Source organism: Emys orbicularis, chromosome 9 (assembly GCF_028017835.1).
Source record: "Emys orbicularis isolate rEmyOrb1 chromosome 9, rEmyOrb1.hap1, whole genome shotgun sequence".
NCBI classification, from domain to species: Eukaryota; Metazoa; Chordata; order Testudines; family Emydidae; genus Emys; species Emys orbicularis.
Genome location: NC_088691.1, coordinates 70,467,225 through 70,487,609, shown reverse-complemented (window position 1 = coordinate 70,487,609; position 20,385 = coordinate 70,467,225). Strand labels below are relative to the sequence as shown.

The window sequence follows — 20,385 nt, the reverse complement described above, 5'->3', positions numbered from 1 at the left end:
GAAAATGATACCATAATGTGCAGGACAAAGTCCCTTGAGTTTATCTAAAACATTCACAGGTTCTAGCCCTATACAGGTAAACCTTTCTCTTACCTACCCCTAAGGTATAATCCTGCAAACCCTTACTCACCAGAGTACTGGATAGGTACATTTTAAAAAATCCTAATAAATTTTAAAAAATAGCTACAAACTTTGCGAAGTATTTACACTGACGAGGGGTATGCAGGATTGGATCTATAAAGAAGACATTTTTTTCCCCACCAGAAGAAATATTCTGCAGAATGTAGTGCAGAGTAACTACAGAAATCTATAATGGAAAAAGTGGGTAAAAGATTGCTGCAAACCTTTTGTCATCTTGGCAAAGTTTGTTACAGTTCTACACTGAGTTCTTGTTGTCAGAGCAACAAGCAAGACTTCTCTTCTCTGGGAAGTAAGACTTCTCTTATCACACGTTGAAGTAGTGGTTTAAGTGAGAAGAGATATCATACTTCTATTGTTATGACAGTATGTAGACACCAATGTCTGCTACCATTCACTCAAAAATATCTCTTCTGCAGAAATGGCTTATTGTTTTATCAGTTTCGGTATGAGACACCATCCACAGTCTTTACTCTCGTAGAAGATTGTTACTGAGATTACTGAACTATTGATGTCAATTGTTATGAAAGTGGATATTTTTGGCAAACAGGCCACGAAACTTCTTTTTTAGTGATCTGTCAAATTTTTAAAAAGTAACACTGCATTGATTATTCATAGTGTTATACATGTGCCAGCTATATTCAGCTTAGATAGACATTTTACAAAATATAGGCTGTTTTTTTTTATTTCAATGGATTACTAGTGAAAGTCACTATTTTATATATATATATATATATATATATATATATATATATATATATATATATATATATATATATAAATAAAAGATTTCAGAAGTCAATATTAATATTCATCAATGTTATTAATTACATTAACTATTATATATATATATATATAATAGTTAATGTAATTAATAACATTGATGAATATTAATATTGACTTCTGAAATCTTTAGTGAGTTTTGGACTAATTTACATGTATGCAGAAAACAAGAGGTCCACTGTTTTAATCTGTTGTGTATATCAATATGGCAGTTTTGTTTACGCTGCAGCATGTTGTACTCATTATCTTATGTGACATTTGAATTTATTACGGTCCCTCTATGAAGTGAAATCTGGGGGATTATTAGCCAGAGTGACCCTCAGAATTATGTGTAATTTACAATTTTTGTTCAAATATTTGAATGGTACAATTTTATTCTTGATCATTAGCTACTAAGGACCTAATCCTGCCTAAATAGAGAAAACAGCTATAAGGAATATAAAGCCTGAAACTGCAAGGTGATAATGGACAGATTTTTAAAGATTTTTGGGTGCCTAAAGATGCAGATAAGTGCCTAATGGGATTTCCCAAAGCATCTAGGTACCTAATTCCCATTTATTTCAATAACAGTTCGGCACAATAGATGATGTCAGTGGAAGTTAGGCACCTATATGCATCTTTTGGCAACTAAATACCTTTAAAAAGCTGATGCTAAGTGCCCTCAACTTCCAATTTCTTTAGCTCAGCTCCTTGCAGGATTGGGCCCTATATTAGTAATGGTATCATGAGATTTCTTTCTTTGCTCTGCTTGTGAAACAAACTCCCACATACCTGAGCTGTTGTTTCCTGCCAACATCGTTGGACTAACAGAGGATCTTCCCAGTCTGCTGGACACAACTGGTGGTCCTGGCGTTCCATCCCATTCCTGAGCTTTTATTGACTCCCTGGAGGAAGCTGTCCCATGGTGACCTCCTCTCTCTTTGTTTTCCAACTTTGGTAGTGGTTCAGTACTGTGGCTCCTGATCTTCAACTCGTCTAATGGTTCTACAAAATATACAAAGTTCACATTCCATTATCTAGTGCAGTTTAATTAAATTCATACCATGGTATTCTCTCCCAGACAGTATTCCATTTTCACTAATCATCCAGTACTGTAAATATATATAAACAACAGAGTAACATAAAGCAGGATTTTAGACTTAACAGACTAGTATAAAAAGCGATCATCCTTAATTATCCCTCTGGTTGAGTGATGACCACCACAATAAGAGAGATGGGTAAAAATGGCAGTTTTTAATTCACTTGTTTTCGTTGAACTACAATATTTTATGAAAATACGTATTGTGCAAAAAATATGCCCCAATCAAAGCTCTTTAAATTATATTTTAAAAATTAACATTTAGGAAATGACCTGAATTCTTTATGGCTGTCTCATCCCTGCTAACTGGTCCTTCTAGAACTTTCTCTTTCTATGCAAGTTATTTCCTAAGGTTTATATTGTTCAGTAGATGGGCTTGTGATTCCCAAGAGCATTAATGGAAGCTACACACAATCTACCGTGCCTGACTAATTTAAGTATTTCTAGTATGCCCAGTAGTATAATCTATGGGCTAAATTCTGCTTATTCAACTCACTTGAATAATCCCTCTGACGTCAAATGAGTGGCTGCTCTATTTGCAACCACAAGAGCTGGTGCGGAGTGGAGAAGGCAGACAAATGGGAGAGCAGGTTTCCCTTGTGATGCCAGGGTTTTAGCAGCTTTTTCCATCCCTGGTGACTATCTATTCTGTCCAGAGCCCCTTCTTGCTCCTCCCCCATCTCTTCTATGACAGGCCCATCAACAGGGCATTGTATTTCAAAACTAACTCACCTCCAATGGAATTAACAGATCGTTTCCATTTCTATTTTCTATGGTCTATGAATGAAATGTATCAAAAACATGCACAGGGGAAGCATTTAAAAGACACTTAAAATCACAACAGTTAATTACTATTCTGTTCACTTATTCAAAACCTGCTGATCTATTTTTTTCTTATTTGATAAAAATTCCCTCTGGAATTTTATGCTTCAGATTTATGCCCAAAGGTATTCTTATGTCATATTCCTGATTTATAAACATTCGGGATTATAATAGAAATGCTGGCCTTCTGAACTTAAGCATCGCTGTGTGGAGCACTATAAGGTAAATACAGGTTTAACTAGCTATATAATTTGGAGGAGAAGAGAGAGAGAGATTTACACTATGTCTACACACAATGGTACACAAAATTGTTTATTGTACCTTGAACAAAGATACCCAGTTAGATTTTGTGTCCCTTAATATTTTAGTCTGTTGATTAACTTGTTTATGAGAAAAATAACATTTTCTTTGTAAAATCCCTCAAGAAAACATTAATGAGAAGACAAATTTATCATTTCTAATGAGCAGGTATGCTGTACCTTATGGAATCATTAAGATACTGTATGAATTACTGTCAGTTTACAAGATTGCTACTGAAAAGAGAAGGGAGTATAAGGATTTTAACAATGTTTCTGACAGGGACATTTTTTCATCCCCAAGCTTTAAGATTTTCTCAGGTCACAGTAAAAAAAAAGTAATAGAATATCACAAAACAATTCCAGGCTGACGATTCACATAAAGAATATTTAGAGTAATCTCAAAAGCACCATAATCTCAAAATCTAACAACTATTTACTGCCCTTCCTTGAATTTTTAGACTGCCTACTTTAATAGAGAAATATCATAAGGGGGAAGGCCCCTGCTTTGTAACCCAAAAGGCTACATAGGGAGAGCACTGAAGAATAGTTTGCATCCATATTACATGACACAGGCTTTTCAGGGACTTTCAGCATGGAATGTCTGCCACCAAGACTCGTTTATGCATTCTTAGAGAGGCAGGGTAATGCAAGGAGCTATGTAGAGAAATATAATGACACGGGGCTTTATTAATTTAACATTGACACATAATTATAGCAGAAATATATCTCTAAACTGATAACATGTGCTTCCTGTAAATGCCATGTTACTGAGAAAGTGGAAGAGGAGAACAAATATCAGAAATTCGATGGAAATATAAACCAAAGACACTGAATAAGGGTCCAGTCCTGGGAGGAGCTAACCACCTTCTTCAAAATTCTGAGTGTCTATTTTCCAATAAAACCAATAGAAATTGAGAGGGGCACATGTAATCTCATAGATTCAGGTCCTAACTAATAGAAAATGTGCACATTGAAGTTATGGAAAGAACGTATGTAACTTTACCAAAACTCCATCATCTTATTGCAGCATTCAAAAGAACTAATTCACCATATCTTTCAGTTGCTACTGTAAATGCTTTGATTATTTTAGTGAGAGCCTTTTATATTTGTGACTTCTTATTGCTGATTGAATACAACCACTTGAAATTTCACACACTGACAAAGTCATCCCTTAGTTACAGAAGAAGCACTCCAGTTGCATGTGGAACATAGGGGATCAAAAACACTTCAGTTCACTTTACAGAGCAGCATTTGTACTTATTACTTAATGCAAATGATTCTTCTGAATGTCACCTCTTATTTCTATTATCAGCTGAATCAAATGGCAGCAATTTTCTGCAAACAAACTGAGCTGTGGAAATACTCAACGGCAATTTAAAACAGATTGATTAAGCAATGAGACCCAACAGGCAATCAATTTTGCATGATGTTATAAGGTAATCTGACAAAAGAGTGAAAAGAGGTGCAATGCAATGCTCTGATCCTGCAAACTTGCTACTGTGCATAATACTAATTACCATGAACAGCCTTAGTGAAATCACTTGCTTCAGTGGCCCCACCTCTGGTCATAAACATTATAGATAGCAGTGTTTTCAGAGTCAGGCTCTTCCTGTTAATTTGGAGAGACAGCGTAAACTGTCATTCACTTCAGTAGAAGCTATAGTAGTTTACACCAGCTAAAATCTGCCCTGGAATGTCTTAGGGCTGAGCAGCCCTAAAGTTGATCTGCATTAGTTAGTCTTTGTTGGTCAGCACTACAGAAAAGTGTTTTATATACAGTATTTGGAATACTACAAGTAGAAAAATAGAACCGTATCCTCAGCCGGTATTAATCAGTGTAGCTGCTGTGGAATTGGTGGAGCTATGTCAATTTACCCCAGTTGAAGATCTGGTCTCAGTTTATTTCTTAAGATTTTGTAGAAAATCAGTTTTCACTTGTCAGCCTAGATTTCATATATTTCCACTCCCCTATCCTTTCCTGGGGAGCTTCAGCTCGGAGGTTATCTAAAAACTAATAAATCCTAAAAATGAAAAGCAGAGTGGATCAGACTATAATCTCATGCAGCCCATTATAGGGCCCAAAACATTGTTATTGGATGATACTTATCAGTAACACTGACGCACTGTCAGAAAAACAATATGCTGATATTTTCCATGGCCTTCTGGAATATTTGATTTCACCTGATTTTGTAATATGTCAAGAACCATAAAGTATATGGCAAAATTAATCTTCAGTCACCTCATCTTGAAGATGGTCCTACTTTACTTAAATGACAAGAGGGGATAATTTCAGCTTCAAAATTTTACTAATATATTATTAATATATATATTTACTTCAAATTCAAGACCAAAGGCATTCTTATGTCATATTCTGATTTATAAACATACAGGATTATAATGGATATATATATTATTCCCTGAAATCCCATGTTTTTGTAAATTCACCATAATACTTCCTGTTGCATCTGAAGAATAACTTATTTTCGCTGGCCCAATGAAGACTTGAGAGGGGCAGAATGCTCCCCTCCCAGGCCATAGAACATAACTGGAACCATTCTGTGGTCACTATGACAAGCTCTACAGTTATCTGGGCTGTCTCATGCCATCTACCATTCTACACTACTCTAAGCTACTGCAAATGGAACTCCATGGACCACAGCTCAGTGGCCCTTACACTAGTTAAAAACGTTTTATATAAATGCCTCAGGCACTGATCCTGCAATGTATACTGTGTGAGCAGAAAGCTGCACGCATGTGGAGTCATGGTGCACCCATATTGAGATCACCTTATTATTTTATCTAAGGCGAAACACATGTTTTTATGGGTGTTTGATAATTGTAGTTGGGACATGCCAAGACTTAAAGAAATAGTTGTGTAATCCTGCACAAAAGCTGTGGAAGGATTTCAGTGCTTGATAGTAGGTAACGTAGTAGAGGGCTCATCACCTATTATTTAAAAGACACAATAATGCAAATTGGATTTAAGATATACTATGCTGTTATTATCTCATTCAGATGGCTGGAGTTAGCAAGAGCCATAAAAGCTCTGTGTTAATGAGTTCTTTGAATCACATATGTCTGAAGCTAAATCTTTTCACAGTCAAACGCTGAATTTTGAAAACTGAACATCATTATGGAAAATGTCTTTATTGGTCTATAATTTTTAACCCAAAATAGCACATAAAATGTAAATGTCAAGAAATCATTTGTTGCTTTAAGAGTCCCATAAAGGAGTTCAAATGCTTGAAGCACTTTCACATATCACTGTATTTCAGTATTAAGAGAGGTGCACTTTCCACATTTATTTCACCTAAATCCCAGGCCTTCTCATTTGATGAGAAAGATGGCAGCTAAAATCTCTTAGGCAGTACACACTTTCTAAATAATTGACATGTATGGTTTGAACATTATAAAAGATCTCTTAATGGGTGCATGGTTTTGATGTGATTTGTGGTTCTGAAGGACTTGTAAGCTCTAAACAACCTGAGAAACCCAGCTAATCAGCCATAGTTTAGACCAAACTAATTTGACAATCGGAGCTAGGGAAAACGTTTTGCAACAAATATACTCTATGTGGCCAGCCTGCCACAAGCTGCTTAAGCACATATTAATTCTAGGTCATGATGGCTTCTTATTGTAATGCTAACTGACAAACAGCAGAATCATTTTTAAGGAGGCAAACAAGCAATAGTGTGAAGGAACTGCAAATGAGGGCTTCTCTGCTAACCTTCTCTCTGTAATCTGTAATGTATAAAGTAATAATCCATGTTTTATTCATTCTTTTTTCTGTCTTTTATAAATCTAAAATTTAAAAAAATCATTTAAAGCATAGAATTCTGTTAATCTGGGGAATAAATTTTTCTACTCACGGTACCTAAAGAAACATATGTGCATAAGTCTTTGCAAGATTGGGATGTTGATGTGGAAACCTGGTAAATCACTTGGAGATTAATTTTAAAAGCACTTAACATTGGCTTTACTTTCCTCCCACTGAAGTCAAGGGGAGCTTTACTACTGACTCCAGAGCAAGTAGCGTTAGGCCAATGTCAAGCCCTTTTGAAAATCCTACCTCTAACCTTTGTGCCTCAATTTATTTATCTGTAAATTGGGGATAAAATTTTACTCATCTTTATAAGGTACTTTAAAATCTTGGAATGAATGCTTCTTCATAATGTCAAAGTATTATACATACTTCTTGATGCGCACTTATTTGTCTGATCTTTGCAGACCATCGTGTACAAATATGTATTCAAAAACACCGCAAAGAAAATAAACAGGGTATAAATACTGCAAAAGGAAAGATTCAATGCTTTAAAAAATTATATTTATAACAAACAATTATGAATATATTACACTGCCAATGAAAGCCTTTTTTCTGATCTTTATTAAGCTTGTGGCTTGTCTAGTCTGTCTTTATCTGGTTGCTAATTAAGCAGAAGTTTGCTTTTCATATCAATTTTTAATACTCATTTCTTACAGTTAAGTGAGAATTGGAGCAGCTCAATTCAAAGCAGTTCTGACCTAGTTCCATGCAAAATCAATAGAGTGCCTGAAAAAGAGTCTCAGAAACAAGGAGACAAGACTGAAATGCATCTAAATATTAATTCAACACATGCGTCCATGGAATGGAGCGTAGCAGAGCTAATAGGGAGGCACCCCCCACCGTCACCCCAGCAGCCTTTAGGTGTATGTATGGTGCTTTTTTAAGCCAATAAATATAACTGACGGTGGTACCACCTGTGACCCATGGACACCCCTGACTCTGCCACTGTTCAAATTCTGGCTCCGCTTCTGGAATGTGAGTTTTTACTCACATCTAAATACAGTGGATATGTACTCTGCCTGCTAGCAAATGGAATAGGGAAGGGGCAGAGAGACCTTGGAAGCTTAGAATTGGAGGCTACCTGTTGTTTGGCTGATTTTCTGTAGCTAGGTCTCAAGGCCACAAGTGGGGAATTCTGGGGGGGATGTAGGAGAGTAAAGGAGGGCACTGGGGTGGGGTGAGTCGTTCAGAGCTCCAGGCAGGGGCGAATTTATACAAATCAAAATCAGAAGGTAATTCAAAAATAGAAATTAGGGAAGAATTAAAGCTGAAACATAAAAATAGAAAACAGAGAAGGACAATAATAGAAATAGTCAGAAAATAGATAGGTAACATTTTTCAAAAGTAGAAAAATAGATACACCTCTACCCCAATATAACGCGACCCGATGTAACACAAATTCTGATATAACGCGGTAAAGCAGTGCTCGGGGGGGGGGGGGGGGCTGCGCACTCCGGCGGATCAAAGCAAGTTAGATATAATGCTGTTTCACCTATAACGCGGTAAGTTTTTTGGGCTCCCGAGAACAGCATTATATCGGGGTAGAGGTGTACATTTAAAAAAATAGGTAATGGCTTTCAAAATAGAAAAATAGGGCCAGATTCTGACAGCTTGGCTCCTATTGGGTAAGCACCTTATTTCATAACTGCAATAACTTCAAAGTAGTGCCAATGACTTTAGTGGGACTATTTGTGGAGTAAGATACACTTCGGTGGAAATAAGTGTATCAGATCTGGCCCACAGAAATTTAAAAAGACATGAGTTACAATAAATAATAGCAGAGACAAGGTTTAAAATTTAACATAAACTAAAACTAGCAAATGTAAAGACCTAACAAGTAAGACATGCAGCTAACCTCATTAAACATTTTTCTTGTTTATTGTCTGTCTATTTTTATCATCATTTCTCTGGCTTATCTTTTTTGGATCCCATCCTGCATGTGTTAAACTTTGCTAGCATGAATAGTCCTACTGAAATCAAGTTGAGCACATGTGTCTTTTCAGGACTGGGGTGTTAGCATGTAAACACTTTGGGGCAGGTACAGTGTCTTCTTCTGTCTATAGATGATCTGGTCGTCTCTTCTGGCCTTAAACGGTACGACTCTTATAGTAACCTAGCATAAGAAAGTAGAGATTGGTCTCTTGACACTGTAACAATATAAATAATAAGAGTTGTGAACTCAACAATGGGTGGTGCTGTTGGGGCTAAACATAATGCATATTCTACTGTGAGAAAGAACTGCTGGAAATTACTGTGAATATATTGTGGTTTATACTGTTCTGAAAATGAATGATTGGTTGTGAGATGTTACCATAGATACATATATTATTCTGAGGCTCAGAGAATGTTTTGCCACTTAGGAATATCAAACCACATACTTCAGGACTTAAGTCAGCCTCTAACTATTTGAGACCTAATGTGGAGGGCAGATGATTCTTCCACTGCCTATTGCAAGGTTTCCTTCCTCTGAAGCATCTCGTAATGGCCCCAGTCATAGAGAGGATACTGGACCACAGGTACAATCCAGTCTGGTAATAACTGTTTTCCTACATCCTCAGAGTGGAGGATTTCTTCCATCAACTTGCTGTTTGAATGAACAATTGGTATTAACATTCACTTTGAATAAAAGAACTTGGTTAGTGTCTACACTAATTCAACTATTCCTTTTGCTCCAAACACTGTTCATCACCGTTGGACTGATTCCTGGTAAGCACAGGGTCCATTCCAATCAATGAAATAATAAGTCTTGAACAAACATTTTCTACGTTAATTTTAAAAAAATCTCCCCTCAAAAACAGCTGAAAATGTTTTGACTGATGGAGTGAAAAAGCAGGACGTTTCAGATATCCTGGGACACTGGGACAGCACAAGAGAAAGTGGTGCTGACTTGGTCAAGATGAATTATAGGGTCACTTTAACAAAAAGGTGAGTGCACAGACTTCATGGGTACAAGTTTATAGCCTCACTTGCAAATGTAGTCTCTTTCAATGGAAAGTAATGGAGCTGTTGAACATTTTTAGTTGAATAGTTTTTCAACAAAATAGAACTTTTTGAACTATACCAACATTTTACATGAATATTTTACTGTTGAAATTTTCCTTTTTTTTGTCAAAACAACATTTTTATTTTCATTTAGTTATTAATTAAACATTTTGTGTATGCTGAAATTGAAACAAACTCATGTTTCTGTATATTTTTTCCCTTTTTTCTCTTTCTTTTCCCTCCTCTTCCCCCACTTTACTGGTGGAAAGAGAAGAGGTGAATAAATATCAAATATATGAAAAAAAGAAATTTTAAATTTTGATTTCAATCAAATAAAATCTGAACACTTTTTAAAAATTTCATTTAGATGATCAATGAAAAAGTCTATGAAAATTTTCAACCGAAACTAACATTGTTTGATTTTATTCAAAATTTTTCCCGGAAAATAATTGCCATTTTTCTAACAGCTCTGAGTATAACATGTTTATTAATGCTAATTTTTGTTTGATGGTTTAATTTTTCAACAAATGAGAGTGCCTCCTTTTCATTACTAACAGAAATATTCTGTTTGTATTTTGTTCCTTATACCACAGTTCAGTGGTTGAAGCACATGACTAAGGAGTAAGGAAATCTGGGACTTATTCTTGACTCTGCCATCAATTTGCGTCCTGATTCTTCCAGGCCAAACATATGTGCTTAATTTTAGGCAATGTGTAAATGTTTGTGGGGTCATGTCCAAGTCAATTGCAGACCAAAGAATAACACCCATATTTACTGACTCCCGGTCACAAACTAACACCTACACCATGCTGCCTTTCTTATGTCCCTTTATCTTGGGTTAATACATTTCAGTGCTACAGTAGATTCACATTTCCAAAACAAGTTGTTTTTTTAAAATTATGGATGTAAATCACACATCAGAATAAGGTTTACCCATGTCTGTCTCATTCAAACAATGAGGCTTTTTTTTCTTTTAGCTGAGGTTAGATGATCAATAACTCTCCTATTCCCACTTAATGCATGATTAGATGTTAATTGCATATTAATTTTTGTACCAAATAATTATTACGGATGGATGAATCCACTCATTACTAAAAGAAACTTGGCCCTTTGTACAAAATTAAAGCCCAGTTGAACTCGACCCTTTCTTGTTTATTATAGTAATAATAATTATTATTATTTCTGTGTGTTCCTGTATTTCTATTTCCAGCCTCAGCTGAACCCAGGAAGTTCTGGAAATCCCACAAGTTTTCCAGCTCAATATCCAGATCAAGGTGAGCTGGATAAACCAAATAAAATATCTCTGAACATTTGAGGTTTGCCCATCCATGATTGGCCCATGTCATTGGTTGTGTTGAGATAAGATGTTCCTGGCAGGTTTTTTTATGGAGAGATTGTGGGTAGGTAAGGGAACACAATGGGCCAAAAGTTATGTGGAATGTTCCAGCTAGTCACATTTACTAATTCTCCCTATCCCCCATATTAGTATCTATAGTCTGAGTATACAAGTATGCTGAGTCAGAGAGGCTTTTTGTATGGAACAAATGTTTCACACAAGAAGTAAAGCCCTTTTACTCCATTGCCAAAATGTAGGCCTAATCCAAAACCCACTGAAGTGGGAGTCTTTCCTCTGACTTCACTGGCCTTTGGCGCAATCCTTTAATGACTGCACTTAAGGACTGAGCTCACCCTGCTGGGACTCAAACCAGAAGTTCTAGAAAGTCAAGATACTTCAAAGCTGATGTATAAGCAACTTAGTCAACCCAAGAAATTGGTATTCTTTATTTTGTAAATCAGTATGGAAAAGACATTTTAAGAAATATTAAGAAGGGAAATAGTAGCTACAAGTGTTGCAAGGATTTCAGAACTTAAGGAAGGAACTTATTCTTTTCTTTGTTCTTTTCACTGCCATACACAGCTCCCACCATCTTCTCTCATACAATAACACAGATTCTACAGCTAACTTGTTTTACTGTAAGAAGTCCAGATAATGCATTTAATTAACCTCTGTCTCTTGTCAAGAAGCAGTGACAGTGGCTCAGGAGATCCTGGGAGTAGCATTCAGATCATGAGCAAGGGTTGGAAAGGTCTTCTTTTAACGATAACCTTCTGCAGCTCTGATGTACACATTCTAATTTTGAAAATGGAAAGCAGACTTTTGCTAGCAAAATTAATTTTTGCTTATGGTAAAATTGGGGAAATTGTTTCAGCTCGGTTGCCTTTGGAAATACAAAAATGATCATTCTACTTTCTATAATGTACAATTGCTACATTTTTTGACCTCTCTTCACTACAATTTGTTTTAAACAAGCTAATTTTGAGTGTATTCTGAATACACACACACACACACACACACACACACACACACATATATACTAGTCCCTACAATGGATTGTATCAGATCTGTGAAAATCTGTGTTATAAACATACTGGTCCTAAAGAACATTTTCTATTATATAGAAAATACGGAGGGTCTGTACTTTGAATTTTTGGGGTCTTGAAACCACAGAAGCACTTGAGTTCTATCCCAGCTTACAAGTATGAAACTCAAAGTACCCACAGTTTTGTGTACAGGCACAGTTGTGAAGTCCTAAAAGAAACACATTACTCTCAGAGGGGAAGATTCCCTGATTAGCTGATGGCTGCCAGAGGAACTGCCCGTACTGTCACATACCCAGAGGAAGGTACAAAGGAAGGTCAGACTCTGAAAGAGACAGGCTGCATCTACACTATGAGCTAGGGGCATGATTCTCCTGCTCTAGTACCCATACTCACGCTGAGAACTGGCATGAGTATAAATAGTAGCATAGCCGTGGTAGCACAGGGAGTGACAGAAGAGGCACCGCTGAGCTGTGCCAAATACAAACCCTCCTCAAAATGGTGGGTATGGACTGAGCATGGCTCATCTGTGCCTCTGCCGTCACAACCCTGTTATCATGGCTACACTACTACTTATACTTGTACTAACTTGATGAGAGCTAGCGTGCACATGTGTATGTAAGCATGGTCTGAATGAGCTCTCCCTTGACATCTAATCATGCACTGGGGGAAAAGACTTCAGGAGCAGACCCTATTTGCATAGACACACCTACTCTGCCTAGGTGTTCAGCAGACAGACCTGCTTTGCCAAAGTGATCAATTTTGGCTAGTTTTGGTTAGTTTTGGTTTAAAATGCTAGTTATTACTTCATTATTATTTTCACTGACGAATATATGGGTACCATACATTTATATCTCCTGTCTAAAGGACTCACAGATAAATTTCAACAGATTGTATTTATGCAATTTGACTGAAAGTAATGCATGTTTGGATTTCTGGAAAACAGCACAAGGTTAAATGTTTTTACTTCTATTTTGATTATTTCTAGGCGCACACCAATCTGTTGTGCATTCTGCAGTTTATATATTTAGAAAAGGCAGCAATAAACTCTCAATTTATAATGTATTGCCAGTTTTGCTAGATGACTGTACAATTTTGAATATGGGCTTTTGTAATTACAAATGTCAGATTTGTGTCTAATAGCCAGATGCACAGCTGGTGTAAATTGACACTGCTCCCTTGATTTCAACTGAGATATGCTAGATTACAATTGAGGATTTGGCCCTAGAGGTCTAATTTTCACAGACATAATTTTTTGTGGCTTAGAAAGTTCTGTGCTGATAAATGAGTGGCACTCAAAACTTGGAGCAAATAATTAAACTTCAGGTCTTCAAATGAAGCAAGTGTTGATTTGCTTATCAGTGGCATCTATTGAATACAGGGCAGAATAGGTGCCTGTAATTTAGTTTATTTTTAAAAGATCTATTTCTTTAAACTTGTTTAACATGGCCAAGAAAACCCATATCCTACCTGTACATGTAATAAACAAAAAATAAAGCCTATTTCAACCTTGTGAAACCTCGGCCGAAAAATTGAAGACAGACTTTATTCAATTTCTTTTTTAACTATAGATTTTTAAGTTGGGTTTTTTATTCCTAAAAAGAAATGTTGATAGAGTTGCTAACCAGAAACTGTACTTAGAGATCAAGCAGCTGAGGAACAAACAAATGGAATAAATAAATCCATACAGAAGCAGCAGCTGTTTAAAAAAAAATCTGAGTAATTATTTATGAAATTACATCTTCTTCAATGATTCTATATACTGTAGCAGTCCCAAGAGAATCTGATTTTTTCATGAGCCTAAATTGCTGAATTAGAAGAGGAGACAATGTCATGGTCTCAATTAACAAAACTATCATGTCATTTCAAAATATGTGTTTTCTATTTTAACTCTCTGTGTAACAAAGATATTCTTTCATTTAAATAATAAACCAGTAATTTTTCTGCTCCTCTCAAGCTCCACTGAAGGCCTCCCTTCTTGGCCCATTCTCCTGCCTGTTCTCCTCCATATTTATTTATAAATATATAAGCAGCTGAAATACAAGCTTTCCTCTTTTTTTTCTTTCCCGTCCTGCCATTTGGTTATTTTTCCTTCCATTTAATTCCTTTCATGGAAGTGAATGGAGTTACATTAGTGCAAAACGGAGGTAATTCAGTGGTAGTACTAAGAAGTCTATCACCACAGGGCCAGATTTTCAAAAGAGTCCAGCTTCCATCTAGGCCCCAGCCAGAGTTTCAAAAGTGCTCAGCACCCAGCAACTCCCACTGTGACACTGATGGCCAGATTTTGGGGAAAGTTCAGTACCCAACATACTGAAGCTGTTCTGAAAAGCTGGCCATGTGATTCTGGTGCCTAACTGTTAGCTGGAGACTTTTGAAAATCTGGGTCTGATGGCAGGTGCTGTGCTCTTTCGAAAGTGTGTCCTTTGCTTACCAACAGACAAGGCGGCAAAGGCATGTCTAAGGAATTGAATACAAGGGTGGGGAGAAAAGAGCAAATGAAAATAAACATAAGCATTAAGGAAAGTGGGGTAGGGAGAATTAAGTACTCAGACTCAAAGTTTAGTAATTAACCTTGCCAGTTCTGATAACTTGCTAAGGTTACCTAAAAATTGGCAGCATCCCTATAATATATAATATATTGTTACCATCAGGAATTAGAGGGAAGTGCTGCAAAAAGCAGCAACATTATTTGGTTATCCTGGGTTACTCAGTTATCTAATGCAATTGGCAAGAATTTAAGCATGACCACTGTATCCAGTTATGTTGACTGAGTCACTCAGTTTGGCCAGAGCATATGCACTATCTGTCTTATCCACATCCTTAATGCAGACTGAATTAGAGAAATGAACAGCCTTCAGATTTTCTCATGCTGTTTTCTCATGTAGATATGTAGCCAACCATGATGATAACGTAGAACCAAAGTGAGACGCACACGCACACACTCTAGTTAAAACCACAATACAGTTGTATCTATCCTGTTCTTTTCCAACTCATTCATTTCAGCTCATTTGATTTAGCTGGGTGAAATGCTACTGAAAGCCACAATGAGGGTCAGCAATTTCTATTTGCATATTATTTATTTCCATTTATTAATGGTCTTCTTTCCTACTGTAAATTTATAAGAGCTTCCTGTTTATATGCATGTTTTTAAGTTAATGGGAACTTTGTTGTAGTTTATAGTAGTGACTGCTAAAAAGACTCGTGTGTTTGTGAATTTCTGCACATATTGTAAGATTCTTGTATGCAATGAACAATAGTTGTAATGCCACCCTCTCCACAAAGTCTTGCAGAGTCTGTGGCTGCTGCCCTATGGAATATTTCACTGTACAGTTGTGACAGGCAGGGAGGAAATGTGTGATGTACTATTTTCAGAAGGTTTAGTTAAGCATCTGAAAATTTAGATAATTATTCAAATTTTCTGATCCTTCTTGGTGTCTACTGAATTGTGGATTATAATTTCATTGTAATCTTTCAAATAACGTATATGGAGGGGGGTGGGAAATGGCTAACCACATTAAAAATGAACTTATTCAGATTCCAAGCTGCAGTCATCCACCCACGAAGATTTCAAATCTGCTATATGCCAAGGAATTAGTTCACAAAGTGATAGAGAGAAAGCTGAAATTTTCATCCTAGCACTTTCCAAGGAACTAGCCTATGGATTTGGATCCCTGTCGGACAGAAGAGCATATGGGAAAAGGAAGTTTACAGAAATTAATCAGACCAAGCTACATGCAAAATTCTCTTGTTAGATCCGTATGGCAGTCCGAGCTAAGTGTGGTAAACTCCTACCATAGTCATTAGAGTCCCCATAGGTAGAAAGGGCAGGATATCAGAGTTTGTATGTCTGGTGGATCAAGGTGAGAATTTTGCCCTAATGAATGTGGGTTTGTACTCCATTCAAATCTGCACTTGTCCAGATCGCTCACTTTCCCAAAACATGGTTAAGTTCCAATTCACAGGCCTTCTGAATTTGGAGTTTTAGCCTGAAAGGGGAGTTTTAGCAGACTTTCTATTGCTATTATACTTCTTCAGATGTATAATTGAGGTCCGTTTCAGGCACAGAGATTTGGGAACATAAAGTATTTTTCACCTTAGGTTAACATAATTCCTACAGTTTTCTTATATGGGTAGATATAAGAAAATAAGATAAACCAACCTGATTCTGCAGCCCTTCCAGATACATGGATTGAATGGAGTGTTATGCATGCAGGATGACTGCAGAATTCAGTCCAAGCAAATAGCAGATACATACAGGCCAAAATATTCAAACCTAGGTGCCTACACTTAGACTCCCTGTTGAGGTATATAAATAAAAACTCTAAAATGATTTTAAAAGGTGCTGAACAACTGGAGCTCCAGTTGGTTTCAGTGGAATATTTGAGTGCTCAGCAGTTTTCAAATTCATCACACCTAATGAGGTGCCTAATTATAGCTTTAGAACCCTCTCTTTAGGTACCCAAGTTTGAAAATTTTGGCCACACTGTAGCTACTAACATAAAAATCTCAATGAATGGCCCAATCTATTCCTGCTATAAGCAGACAACTCCACTGGGTTATGTTTTGCTCTTAAAATTAATCGAAACTAAGCATCCAAATCTCTTTAGAAATTTTGAAAATCCCACCCATAATTTAAAAAGTTACCCTTTAGCTAACTAAATTTATCCCTTACGTAACTTATTTCTAAATCTTTAACTAAATCAAGGGTATCTTAAATTGCTATAAATACCTGAGGGGTGTGTACAGTTTAATTTTAAATATATAAATATTAGATTATATACAAATATATTTCTCATAAAATAAGGAATAAAAATTATAATCTCAAATCAGAGATTTTACAGTAATTTAAACTGAAGACCTGAATAAAATGTGAAGGCTTTAGCAGTTAGATTTAAAGGTGGCCAAAGAAGCTATTCAAAGATTTCATTTATCTTTTAAAAAAAATTAAAGTACTACAGTTTTAGAAAAGATTTATATAATACACATACTATAGATTTTCTGTAGTAAAATCCACCATTTATGCAGACTTCTCTATTTCTCAAACTAGTTTTGACACTATTTTGAAACCATTTTGAATCATATTGCTAAATATATTTTTCTTATTCCTGCCAAGATTTTCATGATTTTTAAATGTTTTTATACATGCACACACAGATACACACACGTGCACACACAAACACAAACACACACACACACACGTGGTACTTTTGACGTTTGGGTTTTTTCAGGGATGGAGGTGGATGTGTATGGTAATAAAGGGATGAACACCTTTCACTGAGGTGAGAAATGCTAAGCTACACTCTTAGGGTGTGTACCCACTGCACTGTAAACTCAGGGTTCAAACTCAGGCTCAAGTCTACCCCCCCTCCCATACAAATTGCGCTAACCCAGGGCTCAGATGCAGGGTCCCAGGACTCCATGGGGGTGGATGGTCCAAGCCTGAGTCTAGCTGGGACCCAGGATTCAAGCCCTATTGTTTTGCAGTGTAGCTGCAGCCCCACTGGACGCATGCTCTGCGAGTCTGTCAGAAGTACCCCACAGTCCCTTGGGCTGACTTTCTTTGTCCTCTGGACAGGCAGCTTTGGTGGACAGTCAAGTTTTCCCACACTGCACCATGAACAAAGTGCTAGAGCGGCCACATTTTGGAAGTGCGCTAGAAAGTCCAGAATATGGATGTTTGAACTTGGGCCTGCATAATGCAATGTAGATGCTGGAGCCCCAGGTTTGGACCCAGTGTTCAACAATTCCTCACCTGGGGTTACAAATGAGTGTGGACGCTCAAGCCCTAGGTTAACAAACCCAGGGTCTGCTAACTCTAGTTCTACTAGCTCTGGGCTTGGACATACCCTAAGAGACCTGGGAGGCTAATGAGAGTAGGAGCTCATCAGCACTGCAGTGACCACTGCAGCCAACTACAGGACCACTCAGCCAACTTTCTGTGAGCACTTTTATGCCTACCAAGGAGGTTCCTTCGTCCTCTAAAGCTAAAATAAAACCCAGCAATTCATCAAGATCGCCTCTGCACATTTCCTCTGCAGAGGCAACACTACCATGATGCACAGCAGCCTCTCCTTTGGCTGAACTGCTGCAGTGGATCATGGAGATGCAGTTCAGCTGGGGAGTCCAGAGCATAGAGCAAAAAGAACCTGAGGCATCTAAACTACAGCCCTGTAGCTCTTCAGGCAGATGCAGCTTAATGTTGAGCCTACTTGAAATGAAATGAAACGTTTCGACATTTCCTAATTGAAATTTCTGTTCATCCAATTTGGGATGAAAAGAAATGTCAAAATATCAGAATTTCCCACAGGACAGAAATTCCAATTTTTGACCATCTGTACCTATTTCTTATCTTACCCAGAAAAATAATTATTATTATGGATATAAAATGAAACTTGAGGTAAACCTATGGCAAAGGGATCTAAATGGGTGCAAATACACATTCTTCCCTGAGCCAGCAACTTTCCTGAAATTGTCTTTCATGGGAGTTCTATTTGTGAAAAGACTGCATGGTCAAATTGTAACTAATGAGAATAATGCTGAGAGCTAGTAGTGCACAGCAAGATAGTGTGTAAATCTACACTGCTCTAGCATGCTGAACGCTAACTGCTTGTGTTGCCCCTACTACCAGATATGAAAAGCTCTGAGGTACACTTTGACCTACTGGTCCATTATGGTCCTTTTCTTGCACAATAGCAGCATCCACATAGCTAGTTAATGTGCAGCACATGACAGCATTCTAGATTTACACCCCATCTTTCTGTGCGCTAACTCTCTATAGAGTTAGTACAGAGAGTTACTCCAGAGATACTCTGAACTACAAAAAAACACGGAAAAAGCCCACTGAATAGATTCTGCCTTTGGCTATGTGTGCACAATTCCCACAGAAGTCAGCTGGAGTGGCAACCATGTAACTGAGTCGACTTTGCTCCATAATTGCTACAGTACATTCCTACTACACTCACTTTGAATCCAAAATCCTATATCATGCAATTTTTAAAACTTACATTTAGCAATGAGTACTTCAAACAAGTCAGAGAGGGCCAAATTGCATAGGCTTCAATCAGAATCTTGCCTGAGATGTGCCCAGAATAAATATATATATTTTTTCAAACTACACATTCATTAGTTTCTGAGCTCTTATTTCATAAGATGGACACAGCTTTCTCTTTTTTTCTTTCTTCCATCAGGTTTCCAGAAATTTGTTCAGACTAAATTACATTAAACTGGCAAAAAGAAAAAAGGGCCCGTGCTGGTTTGCCATATATTGCATTTGCTCTTCTGTTGTTCAAATAAATGTAGAGTATTATATCCTGATTCAAAATAGTGTGACAGCCTCAGGCTTTCTGCATGATTTGTAGGAGTAAAATTTCTTAAATACATCTGAAGAGAAGTTTAGTCTACATTGTCTTCCACTGTGTGTTATTATACACCACAAAATGTGACAAGCTTGGTCATATTATACGTTCAAACTCCACAATTTACTCTAATTGTGTTATTGTGAATCTCTTTTTTTTTTTTTTTTTTTTTTTGTAGAATTACACGAGAGATAATGCTCATCTCATACTTGGTTACAAGTCATCCTACAGTGATTTCTATTGCTATAATATTTGAACACAAACCCTATTCTTGTTTATTGTGGTAATCCCAGGAGATTAAATCATACTGTAAATACCAGATGAAGTAAAGCAGGATTAGACTGACAGTCTGTTTACTTCCTCTACACAGCAGCACTCCAGAGTCTTTTGCTGTTAGCTTCACTACATAACATGGATGGTTTGTCCTTAAAGGAACCAAATTTGGCTTCTCTAATTCCTCTTCTCTCTCACTGCTAATGGCCAATAATAAGCACTTTTTCTCCCCTTGGAAGGGCAAACAAAATGCTCCTAGGGCAGCCAATAAGAAAGCTGCTTCTTGTGGAGATCTTGAGGGCAAGATCTGCTTTAAATTCATATCTGAAATGCCCCTTGATAGTCTACAGTCAATTTCAGTCAAGTGGAATATAGAGAACTTCTTTTGGGGGTCATCCAGGGGTGCTGGAACAATTTGTATAGTGGGAGTGTTGAGAGCCATCGAACCAA

The 20,385-nt window shown here is 37.0% G+C and overlaps 1 protein-coding gene across 1 annotated transcript in view; it reads right to left on the bottom strand.

The window, feature by feature from the left end:
* Window positions 1-20,385, bottom strand: part of NYAP2 (neuronal tyrosine-phosphorylated phosphoinositide-3-kinase adaptor 2) — a 184,046-nt gene that overhangs the window by 44,347 nt on the left and 119,314 nt on the right. The window contains exon 4 of the mRNA XM_065411227.1: window positions 1,693-1,905. Coding sequence (XP_065267299.1) covers window positions 1,693-1,905 — 213 coding nt within the window. The remainder of the gene's footprint in view (window positions 1-1,692; window positions 1,906-20,385) is intronic.